The following is a 20,922-nucleotide window of genomic DNA, read 5'->3' as shown; positions in this document are numbered from 1 at the left end:
GAGGGTCCCCAAGACCAGGATTCAAAACCCTGGTTTAGACAAACAAACAACCATTCTTCCTTTGTGAGATTCGTCAAACCTACCCGACAAAAATCATGTTTTTTAAACAACAGAGAGACAGAGGAACCATCTAAAAAGACAAAATAAAGACAATAGGAAACGTTCACTGACTCAGACTGCAAATTACTGCGTTAAGAACCAGGAACTGGAAGAAAACCCAATTGCCTGAGCTCATTAAAATCATTCAAATATGGACGTGTGTAAAGACATATTTACTTAATTGGCAACAGCTTGTTCTTGTGTCATATGGTTGGTGCTCTCACATTGTAAATAACAGGCGATATCAAACATTAGCAGCCTGTGTAATTTCCTGCAGCAGAAACCACATAAATGTTATCGATCCATGTAAAAAAAAAACACATTATGAGAGACACAGAAGATCACTCATGGACTAAAAAAAAATCGAATGCGCTGACATACAAACTAAAAACCGAGGTCATCTAATGGACTCCGCCTGTGGAGATAATAACGTACTTATCCAAAGCACATGGAAGAGCTTTGATTCACCACAAATATAAGCTACAGAACGTACCATTTCCAGCCTGAACTGGCTTATAGTTATGTACAACAACAAAAACTTAATATGCTGCAGAGTTGTGAAGAAAGTAGGACCAAAAAAAAATACAATAAACATCATGTCAACATCAGCAGATAGTTTCAGAGATGGAGAGATTGCTTTGGGTCATCTGTCGTGACTCGAGAATGAAACAAGTGTCTGTCAGAGCTGATGAGAGGAGCTCAGGGCAGCAAACAGCAATCACAAAATGTCTTGTTTTTTTGATTACATGGAGATGAAATCAACTGTTTTTCTTGCAATCCTGCCTGACTGATGACTTTGAAAGAGACAAAAGCTTAGGTATCAGACTGCTCTGAATATGGAGTTTTCTCCCAAACCAGAGGATAGATAATTAAGATACACCAGCACACAAATAACTGGCTACCAGCTAATGCACTGGTATGATGGTTGATGAAAGCAACCACAAAAGCAGCTCTATTTCCTGAGATTATACATCTTCCACTTCAATCAACACATTTCAAAAGACTAAATCTGCTGTAATGGCACAAAATAATAGATACAATTTTCATCTTACTCTCAATTTTAGTCATTAGTTTCTCATAGTTTACTTTGAAGAGGATAAAGAAGTGGAGAGAATAAGTTTTGAAAAAGTGTTGTGTCCTCGGCCCCTCGACAAGCTTCCTGATGTTCAAACAGAAAATCTTAGATAATCTAGTGAAGTCTTAGTAAATAACAGTGTAGGTTAGAAAATGTGAGTTTATGTAATTAAATAAGTTTAAAATGATATCAAAACTCCAATGAAAATGCTGATAATGTGCTTGAACTGACAATTAACTTCACAGAAAACAAATCTTGCCAAACATTGTGTCTATTTCACACAAACAGACATATACGTATATTAAAAATGGATGTAGTCTTCACGTTCTATAACTCCTATTATGAAGGCTCTATTGCATGATTTGATCAGCGCCATTTCAGTTTCTGAAAAACCAGAAGTTCACAAATTATCAGAGAATAACAGCTGTCCACCATGCTTTATTCATCTTTAGATTAGATTAGACAAGTGATTGATAAACCATGTAAGTACTCAGATCAGACTTTATTTGTCCCAAAGGGCAATTAAATTACAACAGCCCCCAAGACCATAGTGTACATGTAAGTTACAAATAAACTCAAATAGGCTCATTTTCTCTTATTGCAACCAGCAGATTCGCCACCTGGTGGCTAAGTGGTAATGCCGTCCAACTTCCTAGACTTCAGTTTCAGTCTACTGTATGAATAGACACCATGACAAAAACATATTTGATGGTGGTTCTCAGATGAAACCCACAAAATGCCAGATAACAGCAGCCATAGACGCCAGAAAGTGTACAGACTGCAATTATCACTGATGCAAAGTAAAGCAAATTAAATCAGTCAAGACAACACCAATAATTATTATTATTATAATAATAATAAGGCTCTCTTCTCTGATACTCTGAGAATTACTTTCCAGTTTTAAACTACCGAGCAGACAAATGAAGCTGTTCAGTCTCACAGTTGTGTAATCATGTTCACCGCACTAAACTAAAAAAAGGCTGAAGGAAACGGCTCATTAAAAATATATATGACGTTTGGTTTGTTCTCGTTTCTCACAGCCCCCGTGGCAAGTTCAACAACAATGAGGTTCCCAACAGTGGGTGGCCTTCAAAGAACACCAAAACAATATCAAAGCAGCTGTGCGAGATTGTATTTCTGAAAGAAAAACACTTCTCTGTGACTGAGGAGAAAACGTCGACATGAACCACTTTACCTGACGAGAGGAAAAAAAGAGGTGTCATAATACAGAAATCCACTAAGCGGATGAAAAATGAGCAACATGGAAAACAGTGAACCTGGGCACAGAACCACTATTATGCTCGACAGCCGCTTTGTACAGTGTTCAATTAATTTATATTTTAATGAGCTGCCTCTATCAGCATTCGCAATTTCTCAACTTCTCCTCAGTGCTGAGAAAAGCAGAAAATGTGTTTGTGTGTGTGTGTGTGTGTGTCAGAGAGAGAGAGCACAATGTGAGCTTCATAATGAATCTGGAACAGCATTTAGCCGGTTATTATACTCACACAGAGAGACACGTCGAAGCTGATGAATCCTGGTAGTAACGTAATGTGCTGCAACAATACAGTTATTACACAATATGGAGTCATGATTTACATCATTTATAGACTCATGAGACTTATACCAACAGACTAATACAAAAACACCCAAAAGAGATGAATACAAACCTCATTATCTACCTCAGACTCGAGCCGTATTGACACAAATGAAAGACGATAGCGGTAGCAACGAGACAATTAAAGACGATGAAAACCGCCGCCACAGCATCGAACACTGTAAATCGCACTGTTCAGCAACAACCAACAACCGCTGTGGAAATTCCTTAACCACAATGACCCTAATCAAAATAACAGAATATACTTGTCACAAAAGATAGAAAACAACGACTAAAACCATGATAAATGAAGATATTTCCTTGTGCTTTTTTTATTTGTGGCCAATGATATACCCGTGGAGAAAAGCCCTCTGTGGCACCGACTTTGTTCCAGTGCCACACAAGGTTTTTGTTTTCTCTCAATATGGCAAACCCAGCACACACTTCTCTAATTAAAGCCTTCATTGTACTGCAACACAACACCCTGACACCCCAATGAAGTGATGGTCAGAGAAATGAAAAAAAGAAGTCATTTATTTCAGCTATTCGTGAAGTAAATTTTGAGAAGAGCATAAAACATGGAACATTTTAATGTGCAACACAGTTGTTAGAATGGAAATTATGCATTCCTTTTTAAAAAAATTAATTTATACGTTCATTATCATCATCACAATATTCTATATTAAATAGTTATATTGTGCTCACAAATGTATTCAATATAATACAATAAACATGTTGATTATCAATACAACAGCCTTTAAAACTTGTCTTATGTCACGATATATGTAGATATACAGTAATATTGATATATTGCCTAAGCCAATTCAAAGAAGTAATGCATTCACTAGCCCCTTACCCTAACCTTACCCTAACCTTACCCTAACCTAAAACCAAGTCTTAACCCTCAAAAGGCCCTTTAGAGTTGTGAGGACCAGCCCAAATGTCCTTTGGTCCTCACAAAGATATACAAACAATTATATACACTGAAAACACAGCTAACATATATCCAACCAACATTCCTGAACTATCTCGTATAAACAGTAAACAGGAAACACATCTGAAAACTCACACACAGATGACAAAATTCACAGTGATGATCAAAATCTCTATAGCCATCACTCACAAACCTCTACAGCAGCAGAACAGCAGGCTGCTCTGACATGAGAGAACACAGCGTCTCTTTACTGTGTCAGCATGAGCGAGAGGAGGAGCCATCATGAGAATGTCCAGTCAGCAGGTAACCTACTGATGGGATGTTTTAAAGACCATTCAGTGTGTGTGTGTGTGTGTGTGTGTGTGTGTGTGTGTGTGTGTGTGTGTGTGCCTCAGCTTAACTGACACTGGATTTAAAATAAGTCAATATGTCAATGACAAGACGAGGGGGAGGTTGACTGTGGGTGTGAAAATACCAGGCAGCTTTACTGTAAGTGTGAAAACAAACCAGCCCTGTGGACATAGCTAGATGGACAAGTTTATAACAAAAACTAACAACACAACCATAATGGAGATCCAAAGACAGTAGTATAAGGGGAAGAGGGTGGTGGCATGTGACGACGACATCTATGCGTGAGTAACATGATCCACAGGGACGTACAGTTCACAGAACTGAGGACTGAGCTGATCGACCTCTGCCTGCAAACTCTTCTACATCGACAGACACAACAAGGACAAGTGATTGTAGATTCCCAGCCAGTAGCAGATCTACTAATGGATGAGTGTGATAAACAACAAGCCATCTGTTATTCCAAACCATCATGATTTCAGACAGGATGTCACTCTAAATGAGGCCTTTTCAAAACGCAGCAGCTGCAAATGGAGTCAAACTACATTAAAGCGTATTGTATTACATATCTACGTTTGTTTCAATCATTTAAAATGCAGTTTTTGGGCTGAACTGTTATTACAAGAGTGTGTTACGGACTTTATGGAACCTATAAACATAATTTTTTTGCAAGAGTGCTCTGGCCGAATAGTTTGTGAGTTAAGAATTAATTGATATATTTACTGTGCAAACTGTACCGACATTCATTGCCATAGCAAAACATGCAGGATATGGAACACACACGTCATCACTTCCAGTCCTGCCCACAAAGATACAATCATGCACTCACACACCATAGAGCATAAACACACACACAGCACTTAATGTTTCATATTTTCTGCAGATTTTTGCACATTTCCTTCTCACTTTGCTCCAACAGTTTCAAACGTCTACTGTACTTAGTTCACTGTGTACACAACAATTATTCAGTCACTGAAAACCTGCCAAAATAAGCTTACATGATACACAATAGAAATGACTGAGAATTACAATGTTATGCAGATACACAATGTATACATTCAAGCAGAAACACTCCCATTCCTGAGCACAACAAAAGCCCTGTACTTACCAGGAGACGCTGCCTAATCCGGCTTCTATTCTTTATTTTTTTTTCCACAGACTTTGCAGGTCAATAACAATGTTTAAAGCAAAAAAAAAAAAGAAAGAAGAGAAATGAGGAAAGCGGGGACAAAGCAGGGTGTTGTTACGTTCAGAACTAAAGCCCTGCTGGAAGAAAAAGCAAGAGAAACACGATTTACAGAGAGCGAGAGAGGGAGAAAGAGGGAGGGAGGGAGGGAGCAAGAAGACCAGACAGAGCGTGCAGAGGAAGCTCGGAAGAAAGAGGGAGATCGAGAGAGGTAGAGAGTGGAAGAGGGAGTGAACATCGGGAGGGGACAGGGAGAAAGCCAGGACCAAGAGATAGTGAGAGAGGGAGAGGGAGGGAGGGGTGGAAAGAAGAGGCAATCCTAATCTGTCTTCACGTCATCCTCTGTTTCAGGACCATGGACAGTGTTCTACCTTTTACTGCAATGGGAGATTAAGCTACAAAGAAATTATCGATAAAAGACCGAAAAAATCCATAGTCCACTAAAGCAAATTAATTAAAAATATCAAAAAAAAACAAAAAAAACCAGTAAAGTAATGATGTGACGTGACTATTAGTTAGCGAACACAAATGACCACAGGCAGTTTAAGTAAAAGCTAAACAATGGATTGTCATATTTACTTACTGATGAAAAGGTGAAGTGAATCATACTATTAACTGAGTCTGGACTCGGGCTACACCCAGATAAACTTCTTACTGGACAAAATGGTTCCAGCACATAGGTTTTCCACGAAAATACACAAGTAAAATATCACTCATGTTAAATTCAAAACCAAGTACATGTCCGACTTGCAAATTCAAGCCACTGATAGAAAAAAGAAATGCAATAATAGGCTGTGACTACGGTCCCACCCCACTTTTACAAGCACTGGAGAAAAAAAAAACAGAGCAGACAAACCCTCACTGGAGAGGTCATATTGAAGTGAGGGGAAACACTGCCACCTACTGAATGTTTGAGTCAATACAGTAAATAGCTTCAGTCAGCTAAATCTAAATTACAGTGTGCACTCCTACAGCCCCATATAATTGTTTTAATTAAAATCTATCATTTACAAACAAACACATCAGAAAACATATTTTTAAAAAACCCTGTTAATTTGATTGAGGAGTCACAAACTGTTGTTTCTTAAACAGACTGTCTGCTTAAGCTTTCATCATTAAATTGACGACACAGATCCTGTCATGGACCGAGATGGGAACCAAAATAGAAAATATACATCTTTAGTTGTCAGTATATTCCTCCTACTTGTTATATACACAAGGAAAGCCATAGATATTATGTGAGTGATGTTATATAACACAGAACTAATCTAATTGTAGTGAAAAATGAGTACAGCTGAACCTGACATCAGACCATGCTGCTGAAAGTATGCACAAATTATGCACACACACTCACCCACACTTCATTTACTCTCCCTATCCTTTTACAGATATAAAAATATACAGGTGTACTGGAAATGGCGAGCTACAAAGCACTCACACTCTCTCTCTCTCGGTCTAAATTTAGTGATCTGACTTTCAAATGGAGGCCAGAGAGATATATAGCCTGTCTCAGCCTCTGCAGACTCTGTCTGTAAAAGACTGGGGCAGAAAAGCTTCTGGGAGGAAGCCAGATTCAAAAACGTGAAACAGTCCTCCCCGGCTTTTCCCACAGCCTTTGACCAGCATCACCTAGCGCAAGCACACAAGACTAAGTCCTCTTGGAAAGGAGAGCGTTCTGTTGTCAAGAGGAGGATGAATGGAAGCTCAGTTCTCACGGTACCTCATTTACATACTCTTTTCCGACCGGACTGGGCACACACAGCGCTGCCCTCTCCTGGCTCAGGCAGGAATCTGAATAAGATTAAAGGAGGTGGAGGAGGAGGAGGAGGGCGTGAGCTGAGACGAGCAGCTGAGCTGAATATCAAATGCCAGGTGGATACTGGAGAGCAGCGGCTGGAGGAAAATCAAATATATACAAATACGAGGCCGGGGTCTGAGAACGCTGCTGTGCATGGATCACCTTTCACCAGCTAAACTCACAGTTTAGTGCGGAGGATAAATACACTCATCACTTACGTAAGTTTACCCAGACTCCATCAACCAGGTCATTATTTGAACTTAATTCTGATTATTAACATCTTGCAGTGAGTGCTTATATTTTTGCAGCTTGAGCTTCCACAATAAAAGGGATGTCATGTAGCTTAAGCATACAGAATATGTCATATTTCTGCATTAAAATATGAGTGGAATGGGAACTTGGCTTGTAACCAGACGGGTTACAGGTCAAAGAGTACTCAACCTCCATTGCTCCCAGGGCACTGCTGCTCAGTGGCTTCCCACTGCTTCTAATTCTAGGAAGGCTTTTAGCACAGAATGGGTTAAATGCAGAGAAGGAATTTCCCTACGGGGATTAATACAGTACAAAAAAATAAATCATCCACTATACCCATAATGTTCTATACAGTAAGTTCTGGGGCAAACCCCTTGAGGAGGAAACATTCAGTACTTCTAGAGAGCCAGCAGGTTGTCTTATTTTTCCACTAATGGATCAAGAAAACGGACATTTGCTGCACATTCTGCAGTCAAAGTACAAACACAAGCAGGGAAACCACACGACACAATAAGGCAACAATTCCCATGATCACTGAGCGGCAGAAACTACATTCCATCTTATTTCCCGAGCATCATCATCATCCGCTCTTACCCGACTGATCGTTCATCATGCGGATGGCTTTGGCTTTGGCTAACTCCAGCGCCGTGACCCATCTCTGCCGCTCCACTTCGGTGCTCGCCTTCAGGTGGTAGGTGCGGCCGCCGCTGCTCAGGACAATGTTGCAGGCGTCCTCTGTGTCGATGTGAGCCGTGGCCAGGTTTATCGTTCCGCGACATGTGTGGGCCATCTCCGCCTGCGTCCTGCACGGAAAAAATAACAGAGAGAGAAATGCACAGAAACTATTTGTTAGGGATGGCTCAATAGCAATATCTGAATCTTCAGAGCACCGATACAGTTGTTTTATACCTTTTAACCCTTTAACACCTCAGACTTAAAATATCCCTTGCCAATTTTTTACTTTATTAACAGTAAAAATTAAGTGTAATAACAGCTTAAAATTAGATTTTGCATGTTAAATTTGAAATTTCAACAGCATAAAACAAATACATGGAACTACATTGTCTCTCAATGTGCAAAAACAGGCCAAGAAAATGGAAACCATGCACAGGCATTTTTTCCCCCAACTCTCTCCTCTCAATAGTGCCAGTGAAATTATCGTAATATCCAACAAATGAAACTTCTCAGCTTTCAGAAACCATTTCTGATGGCATAAACCGTCGCATAATTATAGTAATATAAATCGTGCATGTCGCCAGCAATACTTTCTGTGTTAAAGGGTTTTAAACTATGACGCCGTGAACAACACATTATTTTGTGCTGATGCATTTACCACCAGCCTTTTCAAAAACCTGGCACTCCAACTGTGTAACAAGTAATCTGCTGCTCCGATAAAAGGAAGAAATAAACGGCCTACAGAATGACTGCTGCTGCTTTTCATTCGTTTTTTGACTTTGTGCTTTTAAATAAGCATTTATGATGTGATATTGAGGCTTTGTTTTGGATGATATTGGATTTCACAGTTTTCTTTTTTCCAATATCAGATCCAGTGATTATATCCCGTGAATAACTAAACTTTATATTCATAAATAGAGTATAACATTGCAAACTGTTATCAATACTGCACGGCTGAACTGCCATCTGCTAGTACAGTGATTCCCAAAGTGTGGGTTGTGGCGGTATTTGAAGAAATACTTAAATAAATAAAACATATACATGGGGTTGAAATTATGTTTTATTTTTATTTTATCTGACCTAGTATAGCAGGTAATTATATATAATAATATTGTGACATTTTACATGTAAGTAAAGGCCTAATATGTATGTATTTTGTTCATATGTTGATGGATAATATTTACGCTCTTTATTGTGAAGCTAAATCTTTCAAAGAGGACATAGAGCCCAGCTGTAATAACAACATTCATGTGTTGAAAGATTTGGAAGTTCAGAAATAAAGTGGAATTATTGATCCTAGTCTTGACTTGACTTGAGGTTTGGCTTTGAACCTCAGAGAATTGTCGGATTTCAAAGTGGGCCCCCGGCACTCTTAAGTTTGGGAATGGCTGCTCTAGAAGATAAGCACGAGCAGCAGGGGATGTGAGGAAGTACAGAGGATTTCCACAGAGGTTTCACAGTGAGTCATGCACTCACTCAGAAGTTCTGTAACTGTTTATTAGTCTGAATACACACATTCATTCATCAAGCCCAGTTAAAGCTAAAGCAAAACAAATGGAAAAGACTGAACTCGTAATTCATTCAGGATGGATGACCTGCCTGCCCGGATGTGGGTGAGCAGAATTGTGGGTATTCTGTTTAGCCTCCACTAAGACCAACTGTAGCACATTCAGTGGGCCGCACAGGCCTCGATAACAAGGCCATTGTGTCATTCTTGGCCTGTGTAGTGGACACAACCAAACAATGAATAACAGCCGTAACAAAGAGGGAACAGAGTGAAAAAGAGAGAGAGAGAGAGAGAGAGAGAGTGATAGCAGCAGGATAAGAGATGAGAACAAAGAGGAATGGAACTGAACTCTGGATGGGTTTGTGCACATATGCACCACGTACATCCCAGACAATTTTATGCTCTGCATAAATGCAAAATGTTTCCGAAATAAAAATCTGAAAAAAGTCGCTATCCACTTTATTAGGTACACCAATCTAATGGGAGCAACTCATGTGTGCATTTAAGGTGACCCAGTGAAGCTGAAACCGAGCATCAGAATGGGAAAGATAGGTGATTGAAATGACTTTGAACACAGCATGGTTGTGTTGTTGGTGTACTTCAGATCCATCTCTAGGACTTACAGAGAAGAACATGCCATATTGATGCCTCAGTTCAGAGAAGAAACTGGTTCGAAATGATACAAAAGACAAAATGAATTCAAAACACCACTCTGCAAATGACCATCTCTGCCAATAGTGACACTCGTGACAATTTATTAGGTGTTTTGAGTACCTAATAAAGTGGCCAGTAAGTGTATGAAGTAACAATTATGAAATGAGACATTGCATGTGTATTAATAAGATTCTTATTAGAACCCCGACGCATTTAATTGACTTTGTCAAATTCATCAGAAATGTTTTATTTACAGTTCTGTGGTGGAAAAACCTGCTGTGCGACATTTCTGTCACAGTTAGAAAAAGCTAAGCTGCGGGGCAGGGATGAACCCTCATGCCCACCCGAGAGCTCAGCCACACACAGACAGCTGATTTTGCTGATTTAAATCTTCAAAACCACAGGGAAGCAACTTGTCAGCAAAAAAAAAACACCAACTTTATTTTGGTGGTTGCAGGACAAACATGTCCTCAGTCCTCCATGTCACAATTTCCTGTCCAGACCCTTAGAATCGACCACTTTGAAGCATGCAGCCATGCAATCATGTGGGTGCTAACATCCATCCTCGGCGAGCCCTCACTGTCACATGCAGCTGTCTCTTAGCAGCACTTCACCAGCTCCAGGCTCATTTGACACTGACAGGGAGGGCGATGTCCCTTTTTAGTAGTGGACATTCCCTGTTTTGCCAAAACAGTGACCTCCCTCACACTGCCTGTGTGGGCTGAAGAGAAGTCTTGTTATCATGCCAATCCAGTTCAGGCAGTGCACCGTCTGCTGCTGCTCGGAAACACATCGGTCGTGCAGACGATGGCTGCACCGGGGGCCATGCAAAGCCGTGAAGCAGGGGGTCAGAATCCTGAACCCCCCCCCCCCGCTTTACAGCTTCACCAAGCATAGTTTTTCCCGTTATAAGAGGGTCAACGAACTAAATGCACACAGATGAGATCCATGCGGATCGCGTCTGCTCTGTAAGGAAGATGAGGCCATGCAAAGGCCATGAAATTAAACAGTCAAGAAAAATCAACAAAAGCTGGAAAAGAGAGATAAGGACTAAACGGGCCTTCAGGGTCTATAGTTGGGGGGAGGGGGAGGGGGAGGAACAAGGGAGAGTGGGTGCAGCTGAGGGCATGAGAGAGTATTCTGCATGTTGCGCTGAACCTGGAAAGAAGTGCAGTGCTTTTTACCTTTCAGTTCCCTGTGAACACATCCGCAAAAAACACAAATCCACCGATCTGAAGCATGTAATGACAGAACAACAAACCAGTGAATAAGAAAACAGACAGCCATAAGCATGACGAGATATACACTGACAGACAGAGGTAATACTGTGGGTACACACGGCTGAGAGTGTAGACGGGATTTTGTTGTGACAAGGAGCTACAATATCACGACACACGGCGAGAGTGAGCCAGAGAGAAAATATAACTTAGCCTAAGACGGAAAGAAAACATATGAGAAGTAAACCAGGGCAAGGAGGCAATATTGAACAGTATGATATGACCTGCATTAGGATTGTGGCAACGTGGTAAAGAGATTGGTTGGTTGGTTGTTACTTTGAACATGCTAATAAAGAATATGAATACATAAACGGTACATGCACACTATACGAAATGGTAAATAGTCTGCATTTATATAGCGCTTTTCTAGTCTAGACCACTCAAAGATGCCTTACATTGCAGTTTTTGCCGATCACCCATTCAAAAACACACATTCATACATATAAACACAGTTTTTTTCTCTTTGTAGAGCAAATGCTGAACACTTAAGATGTCTGAAAAGAAGTAGGAGGAAGCCAAAATAACTGCTTCCTAAAATGTGACACAGCTGCTTTGACTTTCCTACGAAAACACAGGAGTAAGGATGTAGAAGAGTAACAATTCACCTGAATTCTCCGTCTTGCATCTTGCAGACAGACCATTATTGTCTGATCTGATGCCGAATACAATACAGTTGCTCCTTTTATACGTCAGCATAATAGTCGCGCACACTAATGTACTTTTAAAAATAAAACGACTAATCGGTTACTCGATAATCATGACCCACCCCTGTTATAAAGCCATTCAATTATCGGTTGGGTCACACATACACACTCAGGAAAACTAAGTGCCCATTAAGAAGATTAGATCACAGCATCAACATCTATTGCCCCGGTCACTCTGCTGATGTGCCAGGCACAGTAAGAAGGGTTCAGGTTCTGCTTTAACATGCAGCTGGTTTGGCCCAGGTTTGGCTCCTCACCACGCTACACACAGGAGTCAAGACTGCCAGCACTAACACCATGACCCGACTCTCTTAAGCGACACAAACCGAGCCGAACCCCCACTGAGCGCTTACATCGATTGTATCTGCAGGAGTTGCTCTCCTGCAGCTGCAAAGGGAAACGTGGCCCGATCTACTCGACTATGAAAGACAAGGTCGGATTCACTGATATGGCAGCTCCGCTCCAAGCTTTAATGCGCCGTAATCGTCCTGGCAGCAATAAGCTGGATATGCTCTAAAGAGGTGAGCAAGTAGTGCTAAGAGTATTAAAACTGGGAGGAAAAGTCATTTAGGAAATTAAACGTGAGAGAAGCTCACTGACAGAGGGCGGAAATGATGTTATCACATGATGGTGCTGGTGAGAAAAGTCAATAAAGCTCTTTGGATGATTCAAACTAAAAAAAAAAGAAGACGCACAGGGCGGAGAAGATAGTCAGCCTTGCATTGTCAGAGCAAAAAAAGTAATCAATAACGAGCCCAATGTTGACTCTCTATAAAACTCATTAGAATTTAACAAGCAACGGTGCTGACGGTGTGAGTCAGACCAGGGAGTCAGAACATTGATTGCTGTCCTCCACTACCCTTTGGCTTCTCAGCTACAAGTTAGAGCTCTGGGCCTTTGCTTTGACAGCAGTGGGTCGTGGGAACGAAAGTAATCCATTGGGTTATAGGCTAGACTTGTAATTAACACACAGTCACAAATAGTTTATCAGCAATAAAAACTGGCCTGTTGAAAAAAGGGGGCCAATAAATATTGAATACTGCAAAACAAACTGACTGATGCATTGTGACATTATCTTCAAACTCGGGGGGTCGAATGTATGTCTACAACATGATTTTCTCCTGCCCACTGCTATGGTCAATTCTATGATCCAATAAACAAACACAAACTCCAGCTAAGGAGTTTAAAACAGCGTTTGGATTTAAGAGTGGCTTCGAGTTGCATTCAATGACCCCACAAAAATTGAAAAACCCAAAAATTACTTTACAAACACGCAAAAGATGTACTACTAATTGAGTATTAGTTTTTATATTTTTTATATATTTAGGCTTTGTTTTATTTTGATATTGTCATGAATATTGTTATTGCACATTGACAATTTTGCATTTCAGACATTGTCTCTCTTAGGGGGATAGGGAGTTAAAGGGCTAACGGCCGAATAATGGCCTATTCATGCTTTAAAATATCACATTTTATAGGCTTTTCAAAACTATCCACTATCCGCAATACATTTATCATACAATTAAGATACATTAATTCAGCTTCCCTTTGACTTTGCCCAACAATAGGAGTGCATACGGTGAGCCAGAGAAGGCTCACAATCATAAAGGCTTGAAGTCGGACACGTGACAACAGACGTCAGTGGAAGACATAAGTCCACTGTACACTTCGCTGTCTGTGCGCTCAGATGTCGACAGGTTACATTCACCTCAGGGAGAGCAGTCACATTACAACATCATGGACTATTAATAGAAGGTAGGGGCAACAGGCATCTTTCCTTTCACCATTAGTCCAGGCAGGATCAGAGGCCTTGGCTACCATTATCTCTGTGTCGAATAACGTATTGTTGACAAGCTGCTTGAGAACGAAGGGATGAGTTGGGTGGTTTTGAGCACCCTTTTCTGTAAAGAATTCTCTTTATCTCCTTTGAGTTTAGGTTTAGTTTAAGGTTGAATTTGACTGCAGGAAAATGATAATGAGTCTAGTTTGCACATTGCAGTGAGAGGACCCAGTCAAACACTCACACGGAATTAGGAATTCTCCAGAAAATGCTTTTAACACGGCACAGCATCCCATCCTGCGTCAAAGCTAATTCTGCTCTCTAACCTCGCTATTGAGGACAACATTTAAAAAGGCAATTGTCACGGAGGGATAAGCTCAGTTTCACATTGATTACGTTCATTACTGGAAGCTTTTATGGATTCAAAATCATGCTGTAGGGCATTTCATTTTTTTCCCCCCTAGCTTTGACTACTAGTAATGTAAGGAGAGGAAAAGAGACTTCATTCTGCTGTGAACCATTTTAAAAAGTGGGTCAGTCAGGGTGAACAAGTGTTCATGTGGTCAGGAACACAAGCGCGCGCACACACATACACGGTTCAGGGCTTCCTGGTGATTGCATCATTAATTGTTTAATGCCCGTTCCAAAGGTCGAAATGTTGAGTGTACTCATTAATAGTTTTTTTTTCGCAGAGACACATTGGAAGTTAACGTTACAGGAACCGATCAATATAACCGTGCGCCAAGGACAGCTTGACCTAGAAGGTATCGGCACAGGAGGGTATTTGACTGTTGACAAAGGCACTCGAGCAGGAGCAGCGCAAGGCTTAAAAGCCAGGTTAAACATGCAAGATCAACACAACACAACCTTGTGTGCAATAAAATAATCGCAACGCAGAAGGATCACTTCTGGCTCTGCATCTCAGCATCTTCATTAGTGAATAGTAAACTGGAAAAGCTGACCCATAAGTTGAGGTTATTTTGCCACATATACTGTTCCCAAGGTCACTTCTCGACCTCCATGTGACAGTTAAATTGACGTGCTATGATCGTATGATCATTAATTCTTAATTCTTTCTGATTACACGTTGAACTCAGGTTATGATCCAACATTATGACCTAGTACAAGAACTAACGCATTAACTTTCAAAATTGTTGATGCCAACTTCCATGGAACACAAAGAAAAAACAAACCGTCTCACTACGCGGGACACTATCGATTTGATTGTGTTGAGGACTAAATATTCTAGTCTTAACATAATAGTTTTAAAGTCTCTGTGTTGTGCCGCTGTACCTGTGCTCCCCACACCTGTGGAAACACGACACCCTCACAAAGAGGCACCTGAGCCACAGGTGTCATTCTGTCACACAGCTCACAGCTGAACTGTGTGTGTGCAGACTAAAGACAAGACTGATAACGACAGCGACCTTATCTGGAAACATGATGTCGTGACAGCGATCACTCTGAACCGCAGATCAGTAAAGTCAGCTAACGCAGAATCTAGAAAAACTACTCATGTCTCATAAGTATGCAGCACATCAATACAGCATATTAAACCTTTATGCTTTTGCCCTAATCGTAATAGGTTTGAACCTTTGTGTGGCGTTCAGGTCGGTGGGACCCATTTTCAACATTTGCCCAAAGAAAGATTACACTATTTATTATTTTTTTCAGCCTCAGGATCATTGGCCTTGGATTATTTTTTCTGTGATGAACATAAAAAAAGGAAAATAACTGCACACTTTACACTACCCTGCACAAAAAACAGCAACCAAGCAGGAGGGAGTTTGAGAGAGTGAATATAAATATTTATGGACACGAAAACACAGTTTACCGGCATTTCCAACACAAGTACTGATATTCATAAATATGGTCCAAATGGCCAAAAAGTATTTTTACATAAATTGTTATTAGTGTTGTTGTCTAATAATACACTGGGTCCAGGAGACCCATGGACACTGGCTGTGTTACAGAATGAACAACACACAAGGGTTACATTTAAATTAAAGACTATAATGTTAAAAGGGCAGATATTGAAAGTATTGAGTGGTCAGAAGATGAGATTTTCAGGTAAATGTAACGAGAGAGAATTTTCCTTAAAGTCAATCCTTGGTAATAAACTAGGATTAGGGAATAAGGGATTGAGGCAAGTCCTGCTATCTCTGGTTGTCACAGCTGGAGCTTCACTTGTCACCAGCTAGCCTGCTAGCTTAGTTTGCTAGCAATTTAAATGTAAACGTCGGCACTTGCTGACACTTGCGGCTGAAACCTCGCTGCTGTGGCTGCTCCACAGACGCCTCTGTCTGAGCTGGTGCCTTGTTCTCTAACCCACACACCCAGTTCAAACTACCGCGGACACGTCCTCCTGTCTAAGGGGAGACATGGACGTGGACATACGGGCTTTAGCCCGCTGCTAACCAGCTGAGCCGAAGCAGCTGTGGTGATGCGCGTGACTCGGTTGGTTTTTGGTTTTAGATAAAAAAAAACGTCGCACTTTAGTGTCTGCGGAGTTAATTTACCTGTAATAGGAGAGCAGGCCATTGCTGAGGACAAACCACCGCCGCTGGTAGCCTTTCAAGTAGTTGGTCCATTTGAAGAGCCAGCCTTTGTAGGTGTCAGACCCTGGCGCCGCCGGGGCCGAGGCGGCAGAGGCGGATGCCGAGCCCTTGCCTTGCTCGCTCATCCTCCGCCGGTGCAGGATCGACGGGCGGGCAGCGGGCAGCGGACAGCGGGGGGTGGGGGGGGGGAACAGAGACACTACCCCACCGCGGGGCAGAACCGCTGCGAGGACGTCAGCTCTGACGAATGAGCGCCGTGGACGGAGGAGGGTCCGGTCTACGGCGAGAGAAACCACCGCGGTCCCCTCTCACATGACGCCGGCACGGATGGACAGAGGAGCAAGAGTGATGCCATGACTGTGAGCAGATGCAGACTGCAGAGGATTCTCAGTCAGCACAGAGCTGCACTGGATAGACAGGAGAGCCCTCACATGGCTTCTATAACACACCCCGATAGGGCTGTCAGTGAACCAACAGTGGTTTCCATGACGACAGAGCCCAAACAGTGTTGGGCTGTAACTTTAAAGGAGTTAGCATAAGTTGTGGTTTATATGTATGACTGTGAATTACAGCTCTAGTAGCTTATGTCTATGATTCAGACCCAGAACCACGTGATGTTGTTATTACAACATTCCTCAACATCTGACATGCGGGTTGGTTTGACTCTTGATACACTCTTAGAAATAAAAGTGCTAAGTAGAACCATATAAGGTTCTTCGGCTTGTCCTCATAGGAGAACCCTTTTTGGCTCCAGGTAGAACCTTTATGGAACCATTTTAAAGCCCTTTATTCAGGAAAGGAGTTTTAAAGGGTTCTCTGGATCAAAATGGTTCTTACTGGAACCATTAGTGTTACCAAGAACCCTTGAAAAACCCTTTTTTCTGGAAAGCAAATGGTTCCAGGTAGAACCTCAGCCCTTGTAGAAGGACCCTTTTGGAACCCTTATTTCTAAGAGTGTAAAATGAGGACAGATAAACAAAACTTTATCCATTACCATAACTTTAAGCACCACTTAATGCCTAATTTTAATCTTAATCTAATCACATCTAACTTCAACCAGAGCCTCAGAAATGAGGTTCTGCCTCATTTATTCCCCAGAGTCGCAATTTTATAAAGGTCCATATCGAGGTCCATATTCAAACATTCTTCATGTTCATATTCAACATTGGTCTAACCTTACTCATGTTTCAGAGAACTGGGAATACTATATTGCATTTTTTTTTTTTTTTTTACTTTACTGGTGTAAACACTCCTTCTACAGTCCCAATCACTCTGTGTCTCCACAGACACAAAAACAAAACACACCTACACAGAGAAACCCCATTGAGAGTAATTTGCACGTGGACCTCATTGTGTGAACTCATTTGACTTGAAAGCTTGAACGTAACTGACATTTGTTGGTATTCAAAGGTTACATACTACAGCTTTAAAGCAGTTGCAGCATTTGTTTTATTTAAAAAAAAATATGTTTAACATATGTTGTTTCATGTGCTAATCCTTTTTTAATAGGCTTTAAATTTATTAACACAGCGAATTTTCGAACTATAACATTACACACATTTACAACAGGCCATGATCCCGATAAGCTTCTGGCTCCCTTTTAATTGTGAAAAACGTATCAGCCTTATAATTAAGTGTAGGAAAACCAGATGTGGTGGGGGGGGGGGGACATTTTGACTTATTCATGTGATCATTAATTTCTGCATGAGCCACGGGGCTGGATTATTAAGAAGGGCCCCCCCTGTACCTCTGGGGACCCACGTGTCCCCTTTGGCCGTTGCCTTCTTAATTAATTTTCGGTACAAGCTGAGTTGATCTTGAGGCTTTTTCTTTGCAGAAGAGATCCCATGCTGTGATTAGGAAATAAATCAAGAAAGTGATCCAAAAAATTGTCAGGATCAAAAATCATTAAATAAACATCAGTCAAATACAGGCAGTTCTTTCATCACATACGGTTGCATACAATGAAGTATCAACTCAAGGCAAAAACACTTACTAGAATATATCTTTTTCGATCAATGTCCATCTCTGATGTGGCTCCTGATAACGTTGTCCTACCACCAGGGGGCAATGTTGTCAAACATGATCCAATTTCTTAATTTCTTAATTAAGAAAAGAACAAAGTTGTTGTTGTTGTTCTCAAATGCATTTTAATAACTTGGCATGTTTCCAAAAAAATCAAAATCAAACAGTCACAGTAACTAACACATGTAAAAAATAAATACATAAAGTCATGTCTCTGATAAAAAACTGTAGCCCTTTTTATTTGGAAACGCGCACACAAAGAAAACCAATGAGAACTCATGCTACACACAGTTGCTTTCTGTTGTATCTCTGCTACATTTGACTTCCTGTTTTTTTTTTTTCTTCTTTTTTTAAACAAGAAAACCTAACACACGGTCATCTGCCCTGACTGAAAGACTCAACATCACATCTTGGGGAGAGAATCATGAGCTTGTGCTCTCACATGCCAGTGAAAAACGATCACATTCACTCTCGACGGCTGCTTATTACAGCCTCTGAAGAAAAGAAAGAAAAAAAAACACGTACTAGGAAATTAAAAAAAAATATATAAATGAAATACAATATCACATTTCCACATCAGTGCAATTAAACCCTGACCTGTTGGCTTTTTCTTTTCTTTTTTTCCACCAACAAAAGCATGCAAATCACTCTACGAACCACTCTTATGTACAATAATGGGTCTGCTCGCTCTTAAGTGCAGCCGTATATTCACAAAGTGTCCAGCGAGGCCTAATCAAATCAAACAGCTACAGTTAATCTCACAACATTTCCAATTAGATACTATAAAGATAGTGAAATGAAAGCTTAAGGAAGGTTTCCCTGTGTGTCTGGGATGCACTCGTGGGGTTTGTTGAGGAATTGTTATTCCTTCTTCCTGCAGAATATCTGAGTTTGTGCGGGGTTATATCCACTGGGTTTGGGGGCATTTTTAAATATAATATAGAGGTACACGTAATGTATTCAGGGCATCTCTGTGGGGGTTTTATTGCTCCTTCCTAATCCACACATTAAACACCTGTCCCTTATCTTGCAGAGTCTGCAAGGTAAGGGACAGTGAATGTCAATTTTTTCACTTATGCACCAAACTAACAAACACAGACACACACAGAGGTGGAAAGTAATGACTTACATTTACTCACGTTGCTCTGTAATTGAGTTTTTTTTTTGTGTACTTTAAATTTATTTGACTTAAGTATGTTTTTTTTGGACATAGTATTCATTGCTACGTTTTTAAATCACATCCGTTGAATTAAAAAATGTTACAAAAAAAAAAACTGCATATACGCATGGGAAACTTAAATTAGGATCTAATCAAGGAGGAAGTTAAAGCGTTTGTGACCTTTGACCCATTGTGACTGATACATTATGTGGTTACATGTTTTAGCAACCCGTGGTTGCTCTGCAGCGGAGACTCTACTGACTGCAATGATTGGTAGACGGCGGTAGGTGGCGCCACATGCCAAAACATGATTTCAAAACATAAACATGATTTGCAGTCTGCAAAATATTTTTTTTTAATGCAAATTTTTTGTCTGTACTGTTGTTGTTGGTGAGTTCAGTTTGTTATATGAACATTATCCTGAGTCTCTGTGACATATTAGGAGGATTTTATGGCCAGTGGATTTAGATTTATTACATAATGCACCTTTAAATAACAACAAGTCATGTGAGTTAAAAACAGCACAATAAAGAACCTTGTTCAATTTTAAACAAGCCACTTTTTTTTTTTTACTTTAACTTGAGTACATTTTTAGAGTAGTACTTTTACTTGTACTTAAGTACATTTTCATCAAACGAGCAGTACTTTTACTTGAGTAGAATAGTTCAGTTATTCTTTCCACCCCTGGACACAGGACAGCTATTCACAGCTATTCTTGTTAGGGACACATTGACTTCCATTATCCCAAAGCCTTATCCCTAACTTTAACCTTAACCTAATCACTATTCACTAACCTTTAACCACAGCCTCAGAAAATGAGGTCCTCCAGTAGGACTACCAGAAAAGGTCACTAAAAGGTCACAAAAACGTACACACACACACACACACACACACACACACACACACACACACACACACACACACACACACACACACACACACATCACACACATATAATGCCACATTACGGGTTGCAGCCTTAAGTGTTTTCCAGCCTCCTGCAGACCCTCACTCACTCTAGATTTGATGCATTCATCAGAAGCAGACACTGAGAGAGCACATTAGAGCCCTACACTACATCATGATAAGGGACTGCAGTATTCTCTGCTGCAGGACAACCTTAAAACACCCTTTGTCTGAACAAACAGATTCTACCCTACGGCCAAGTTTGAAACGAGGACGGGGGGGGGGGAGAAAAGAAAAGGAAAGGAAAAGAAAAGGAAAAACTGGCTACCTCCTTCTCACGTCCTAATTTTTCAAGAAACTCCACTCTGCTCTCTGTGCGTTCCACCGAGTA

General features: G+C 40.7%; 1 protein-coding gene across 1 annotated transcript in view; it reads right to left on the bottom strand.

The window, feature by feature from the left end:
- The window catches only part of osbp2b (oxysterol binding protein 2b), a gene marked incomplete at its 5' end in the record, with an annotated part of 49,568 nt that extends 33,002 nt beyond the window's left edge, over positions 1–16,566 (bottom strand). The window contains 2 exons of the mRNA XM_083904737.1: positions 7,881–8,089; positions 16,403–16,566. Of these exons, the coding sequence (XP_083760863.1) occupies positions 7,881–8,089; positions 16,403–16,566 (373 nt within the window). The remainder of the gene's footprint in view (positions 1–7,880; positions 8,090–16,402) is intronic.
- Between the last annotated feature and the right edge of the window lie 4,356 nt (positions 16,567–20,922).

Source organism: Microchirus variegatus (genome assembly GCF_963457635.1).
Source record: "Microchirus variegatus genome assembly, chromosome: 18".
Lineage (NCBI taxonomy): Eukaryota > Metazoa > Chordata > Actinopteri > Pleuronectiformes > Soleidae > Microchirus > Microchirus variegatus.
The sequence above is the reverse complement of the archived record's forward strand: the minus strand, read 5'-3'. Positions and strand labels throughout refer to the sequence as shown.